The sequence below is a fragment of the Leptopilina heterotoma genome, unplaced genomic scaffold (genome assembly GCF_015476425.1).
Source record: "Leptopilina heterotoma isolate Lh14 unplaced genomic scaffold, ASM1547642v1 Lhet_1922, whole genome shotgun sequence".
NCBI lineage: Eukaryota > Metazoa > Arthropoda > Insecta > Hymenoptera > Figitidae > Leptopilina > Leptopilina heterotoma.
Genome location: NW_025110912.1, coordinates 1 through 6,695, shown reverse-complemented (window position 1 = coordinate 6,695; position 6,695 = coordinate 1). Strand labels below are relative to the sequence as shown.

The following is a 6,695-nucleotide window of genomic DNA, read 5'->3' as shown; positions in this document are numbered from 1 at the left end:
GCAAACAGGAAAATGTCCGCTTATGTGGGAATATTGACGCGAAAGTTGAGAAAATATTTCATTGAAATATTCCTGCAATATTACACATAAAGATTCTGCAATATTGTGAAAATATTTCACAAAATGGAAAAATTTGTTAAACACCTCAAACCAATAGGAATTTTCTGAAATATTTTAAAACCCATAGGATATAGTAAGCCAAAAACTACTGCGCAGCTCTACAGGCCATAGAAACTGAGTTTGACCAGTGCGCATCATTTCAGTTGAATATTTCCAAAATATTTCAATGAAATATTTTCTCAACTTTTGCGTCAATATTCCCACATAAGCGGACATTTTCCTGTTTGCAGAAATATTTCTAGAACTTTGCACTGAAATATTTCAATCTTTCAGTGAAATATTCAGGAAATATTTAGGAAATATCATGTGCTGTGTGGGATACTTCATCATTTCTCTTTATTTTATAATGTCCCCAAGCGAGAGTGTCGCTACTTTCTGGTAACAAATAACGCTTGTTATCCATCGGACTTAAAGCTACCTTAATTTGTTTAACAGTTTCAACTTTGCGCAATCGTGATCTGATAACATGTTGAGTTCTCATTTGAATTGAATAGTTATGTAAACAATCAATATAATCATCAAATTCTATATCTTTCTTCACAACTGATGCTTTTACACCTTTTGCTTTTTTCGTAAAATCTTAACCATTTACACGAATACTATACATTTTACTCCGCAAGCCAACAAATTCAGTAATAATTTTTCCACTACACTCATCTTTCATGAGTCCAAGAATTTTATTGTTGGCTTGCGGAATATTATAAATATTATCCTTTGGATAGTCTGACGTATCAAATTTGTGAATATCTTCCCTCATATCAGCAAAAATGTTATCGCATTTTAATTCGTAAATTAAGCTATCCGTATCTGTGTACATCAATTTGCAAGATTTACCATACTTTTTTAACATATAATCATAATGAAAGTCATAAATAAGCGTCTTTGACAAATCAAGTACCGAAAAGCCAATGTAAATTGGTTTGTTCATTAAAATTTCTGTTTTTCTAAGTTCAATCGCTACTAAATTTTCATTAAATATTGACCGACTGTGAAAGTTGGGTTTGGAAATAAGAGCCTCAGCACCATAGCGTCCATTCCATTTAGTTACAAGTTTAACGTCGACATGTTTCCGAACATTTTCCATTGTTTTTCCATATACAGCATTATTCATGAGTTTAAAAAGGTTCTTTTCAAATTCGTTTTTTGCCTTAGCTCTCATCAAAGTATTGAAATCTATATATGACTTAAGCCATGTTGATTGATTGAATTTCATGATTCTATGAATTTTTACTAACTTTAACCCATTAGCTATAACCTGTTTCAATACCCTGCAATGAATAATATATTTCCGCTTATGATTCAAAGTTGTCAAAAGTTTCGCTTGCTTTAATTCTGATGGTGGATTTGTGTGTTCAGAACAAAATGGTAAATCACTGTGACTGTCATGCAAATCTTGCGGATAATCTAAATCAACTTCTAAAATGTAGCTAAAAGCTTCATCATCTTGAATATTAAAATCGAAATCATCTGAAACCGGAATCCACTCAAATCCACCATAAGGAAGTGGTTGAACCATACCCCACCCATACAAATTGTTTGCATCAAAATACATAATATACTTGATTTCCTCATTCTCATTAAAATTTTCCATAAAAGGGTTATTAGCACAAGCATAACGATTGCTACATTGACTAATACCTCCTCGCACACCACGTTCAAAAAACATTAGCTTATCAATGTCTGTAAGCAGTTCTAACCTCACATTAGTAAATTTTAACATCGCGTCCCACGTCAATCCTGGTGTTGTATAGTAGTGAGCAGGATCAAGTCTATAAGCGAGTAGGCATTGATCTCTGAAATTTTCAAAGATATCCGTTAATAACAAGACATCAGTTTTCATGTATAAATCTACATATTCTCCGAGATTAGAACAATTAAATGTAGACCATACACGTTGAGCATGTAAATAATCATCATCAGAAATCCCACTATCATTTAATGTACTATAAAATTTTTCTTTATCTGGTAATCTAGTTTCTTTCAACTTTACTCGATTATCTAAATATTCGTAAGGTAAAACTCCTTTACGCGTTAATAAATTTATTTCCTCTAAAGCCCACATAGCACAATAGTATGAGGTAAGGTTATGTTGAATACTAATCGTAAGGCACAAAAGGTTACACGATATTGCTGTGGTAGACCTAAGGTGAACTAAAAACTTCCGCCATGGAGGTAAGGTTACATGTTAGGGTGTGGTAAGTATATATGATAAGGCTATGGTAACCTTACACGTTAAGGTTGAGATAACCTTACACGTTAAGGTTGAGGTAACGTTACATGTTAAGGTTGAGGTAAGGTTACATGTTAAGGTTGAGGTAACGTTACACGTTATGGTTGAGGTAACGTTACATGTTAAAGTTGATGTAAGGTTACATGTCAAGGTTGAGGTAAGGTAATTATTAAGTTGTAAGGTTGAGTTAAGGTTAAGGTAAGGTTGTGATAAGTTTACCAGTTATGAAAAATATTGAAAAAATAATTAATAAATAAATATTCAATTAAAATGTTAAGTTTGTTGCTCTTCTCTATTTTGGAAACCTGACATGAAGAAGAAAATTTTGAAAACAAATTTGGGAGGACTAGGATTCGAACCCGGGATCGACGCGCATAAACCTATCATTCTAACTAACTGAGCTAAGTAGAGAACTGGCAGAAGGAAAATTAATGTTGCCTTTAAGGAGTTAATCATCTTCTTGGTTCACCTTAAAGGCAACATTAATTTTCCTTCTGCCAGTTCTCTATTTAGCTCAGTTAGTTAGAATGATAGGTTTATGCGCGTCGATCCCGGGTTCGAATCCCAGTCCCCCAAATTTGTTTTCAAAATTTTCTGCTTCATGTCAGGTTTCCAAAATAGAGAAGAGCAACAAACTTAACATTTTAATTGAATATTTATTTATTAATTATTTTTTCAATATTTTCTATAACTGGTAAACTTATCACAACCTTACCTTAACCTTACCTCAATCTTACAACTTAATAATTACCTTACCTCAACCTTGACATGTAACCTTACCTCAACCTTAACATGTAACGTTACCTCAACCTTAACAAGTAACGTTACCTCAACATTAACATGTAACGTTACCTCAACCTTAACGTGTAAGGATACCATGGCCTTATCATATATAGTCACCACACCCTAACATGTAACCTTACCTACATGGCGGAAGTTTTTTAGTTCACCTCAGGTCTACCACAGCAATATCGTGTAACCTTATGAGCCTTACGATTAGTACTCAACATAACCTTACCTCATACTATTGTGCTATGTGGGAGTGAAGTTAGAAAAAGCTTGTTTGACAGTTTTATATTCTGTAAGGTATGATGCTAATTTTTCTAAAGATGATGCCATAAATTTGAAAGAGTCAATAAATCGAAATTTAATTTCAGTTCCTTTTACATGCTTGCTAAATGAAATATATTTTTCTTTATTTAACGGTAATAGTTCAATTCTGCCTTCAAATTCTAAGCAAATATCTTCAATTATAAAATGAGCATCATACCCACTTAAATTATGAAATACAACCGGTATTACTCGTGAATCTTGATAATTTAAATTACATGCTTCATGTGCAGGGCCTCGATATTTACCTGTTAAATGTGAATGATCTCGAACTTTCTTGTCAAGTGAAGAAATTTGCCCATTACAAATGTGACATGTTGTTGATACTGAAAATTCCTCAATTTCCTCTGCTCTCAATCTATCCATTGGAATTGGATTTTTCATAATTGCGTCAACGTTTTGAGCAATTTTCTGCAACACTTGGGCAAACCACTTGGCAGGATTCACTCCTTCTGGACTTGAATTATAACTGGAAAGTGAGTCATCATAGCTGCATTTAATATAATATCCAATGCTCAACATTTCATGTCGTTGAATAATTTCCGTATTAGTAGTTGTTTCTTCATCTCTAACAGGTTTTAAAAGGCACTCACAATCTGCGTAGATTACAAATGGAACTTTTTCTTTATTTCCATGATTTTTAAAATGAATAAAATTCTTTCCGGGTTTGGGTAGGTTAATTCTACATTCATTTAATTTTTGACACTCGTCTACGTGTTTAGTTAGTTTTTCCTCTGTAGTAAAGTAATGAAGACATCGGTCGCAAATGTATTTTTTACTTCTGTTTTTAGAGACTTGAGAACGTACGAGACGAGACAAATTCCTGATCCACACGTTGTGATAATCTAGTGAGATGACTTGATTATTATCATCATCATTATCACTAGAACCCTCATCTTCATAATGACTTTCAACTCTTAACAAATTGACATGCTTCTCCTTTTTCTCAGCAGTCAAGTGCAATGGAACAGTAATAAAATTCTTGCCTTTTAATCGTAGTCCATATAAATTGATTGAGATTTCATTATTTTGTTTTTCAAATTTCGAAATATCCTTTAGTTTTACAGGAAAATCTATTCCATCAAAGTTTAATTCATTTTCAAATTGATAATAATTGTAGAGATCTGTTGGATGATTGTCTTGTTGGTGAAGAGTTGATAACACAGCCCATTTAAAACACTTTTGATCATAATTTTTAACGTTGATGCAAGCCTTTTTTGATTTTATTTGACGTGGTAAATCAATGTATGAACCTACACGTATCCCAGTAAAAAAAATTCGATACACGGACCGCGGAGTTCGTATACGAGCTCGGTAGCTTGTGTGAGAAATATGAGAAATCTCTCATACGAGCCTTTTCCGTAATGAGAAGTGTATAGATGCTTGTATACGAGGTGACTTTTAAAGCATTTTTATTAATGTAACACTATTTTAAAGTAAATGTAGATAATAGAAATGAATTATCTCATCTAAAACAAAGCTAAATTCATAAGGGAAATGAAGTTTTAAGAAAAAAAGAATAATTTTGTTAAAAGAATGTATTCACACTGAAAAAAGGTTAGAATTTGATAATTCCTTGTTACTCTTACTTACCGACATTAGATATTTCTCGGATGCGGTAAGCACGATTTTGTATTAAATTTAATTATTTTATATAAAAACATTTATATAATAAATAAATAATAATATATTATTAATTAGTAATGAAGAATAACTTATTTATTCTACCGCTAATACAAAATCGTGCTTACTGCATCCGAGAAATATCTAATGTCGGTAAGTAAGAGTAACAAGGAATTATCAAATTCTAACCTTTTTTCATGTGAATAAATTTTTTGAACAAAATTATTCTTTTTTTCTTAAAACTTCATTTCCCTTATGAATTTAGTTTTGTTTTAGATGAGATAATTCATTTCTATTATCTACATTTACTTTAAAATAGTGTTACATTAATAAAAATGCTTTAAAAGTCACCTCGTATACAAGCATCTATACACTTCTCATTACGGAAAAGGCTCGTATGAGAGATTTCTCATATTTCTCATACGAGCTACCGAGCTCGTATACGAACTCCGCGGTCCGTGTATCGAATTTTTTTTACTGGGATCGCATTGTACTTATTTATATTAATTTCTAATTTCATTATGGACTGTAATGTCCATTGTGATTCCTTCTCTGCAAACTCCTCCACTTTCTGCAATATTGGCTCCTTAATATTCTTGTTGTACCACCCTTCTACAAATAATCGGTTGAAACCAATTGAAAACAATAGAAATTTTTTTTATCGTTTTGAATCGTGTTTCTTAATTGTGGTGACACGATTGAAATCGATTGATAAGTTTTTCGTCGTCAATCGTTCCCAATTGTTCTTAATCGGATAACAGAATATTGCTATGTTTTATAATAATACATTTTAGAAATGTACAATTGGATAATCAAAATAAATGAACGTTTTAGAAAAGTTGAAAGTCCTTCCACTACAATTATAATTATTTTGCAAGTTTGAAAAATAAAAATTAGCCTATAAATACAAGTTTGGAATTATTTTATTATATTTGAAATATCTTATTATGCATCCAATACACGAGAAAATAATATCGGTAATATTTATTTAAAATTTTATATTTAATATAAACTTATTGATATATAATTTTAATATTTTAGAAAGTTTTGTTTGAGAATAAGTATTATTTAAGGAATCCTTATGATTTTTTTAAAACAGTGTTAATTTTTAAATAAGTATTGAAACATTAGTTTAATATATTTTATCGCTTTCCATTAATGTCTCCGACAAATCCTAATTGTTCGTCAAAATCAGACATTGTATATGAATCAATATTGTTGTCATTTTTCTTCTCTTTCATCTCTTTTGAAGCCTCATCTTCGCAATCACTGTCGCTAGATGGAAGATGATCCAATCTCAACATTTCATTCTCATGAAAATCATTTGATTCGTTTTCATGATCTACATGATTTTCATTAATGCTTTTCTTTGCTTTTAGTTCTACAAAGATATGAAATTTAGATTACCTTGGAAATAAATGTTTGCTAACAAAAGCAATTATTTTATATATATACACTATTTTTAGAATATTTGAATCGAAGATTCAAATTATAGGTAGTCTTATATGTGTTTTTAAAATTTTGTTTGCTTTTGTTGGTAATACAAGCCAAGTACTTGAACTTGATATTCGGTCCTTTATAATAATGCAGGAATGAACAACTTACTTGGAAT

General features: G+C 31.1%; 2 protein-coding genes across 2 annotated transcripts; both read right to left on the bottom strand.

Moving 5' to 3' along the window:
- Positions 1 to 432: 432 nt before the first annotated feature.
- Positions 433 to 4,713, bottom strand: LOC122500979 (the record flags this gene model as incomplete). The annotated part of the gene is made up of 2 exons (XM_043610168.1): positions 433 to 1,913; positions 3,709 to 4,713. Coding segments are annotated over 2 exons (1,067 nt in total), but the record flags the coding sequence as incomplete, so codon positions are not given.
- Positions 701 to 1,636, bottom strand: LOC122500974. The gene has a single exon (XM_043610163.1). It carries the CDS (start codon positions 1,634 to 1,636, stop codon positions 701 to 703), a length of 936 nt encoding a protein of 311 aa, XP_043466098.1.
- Positions 4,714 to 6,695: the final 1,982 nt, after the last annotated feature.

Excerpts from the sequence above, each read along its gene's own strand:
- LOC122500974 (XM_043610163.1), bottom strand. The coding sequence starts at position 1,636 with ATGGTTCAACCACTTCCTTATGGTGGATTTGAGTGGATTCCGGTTTCA.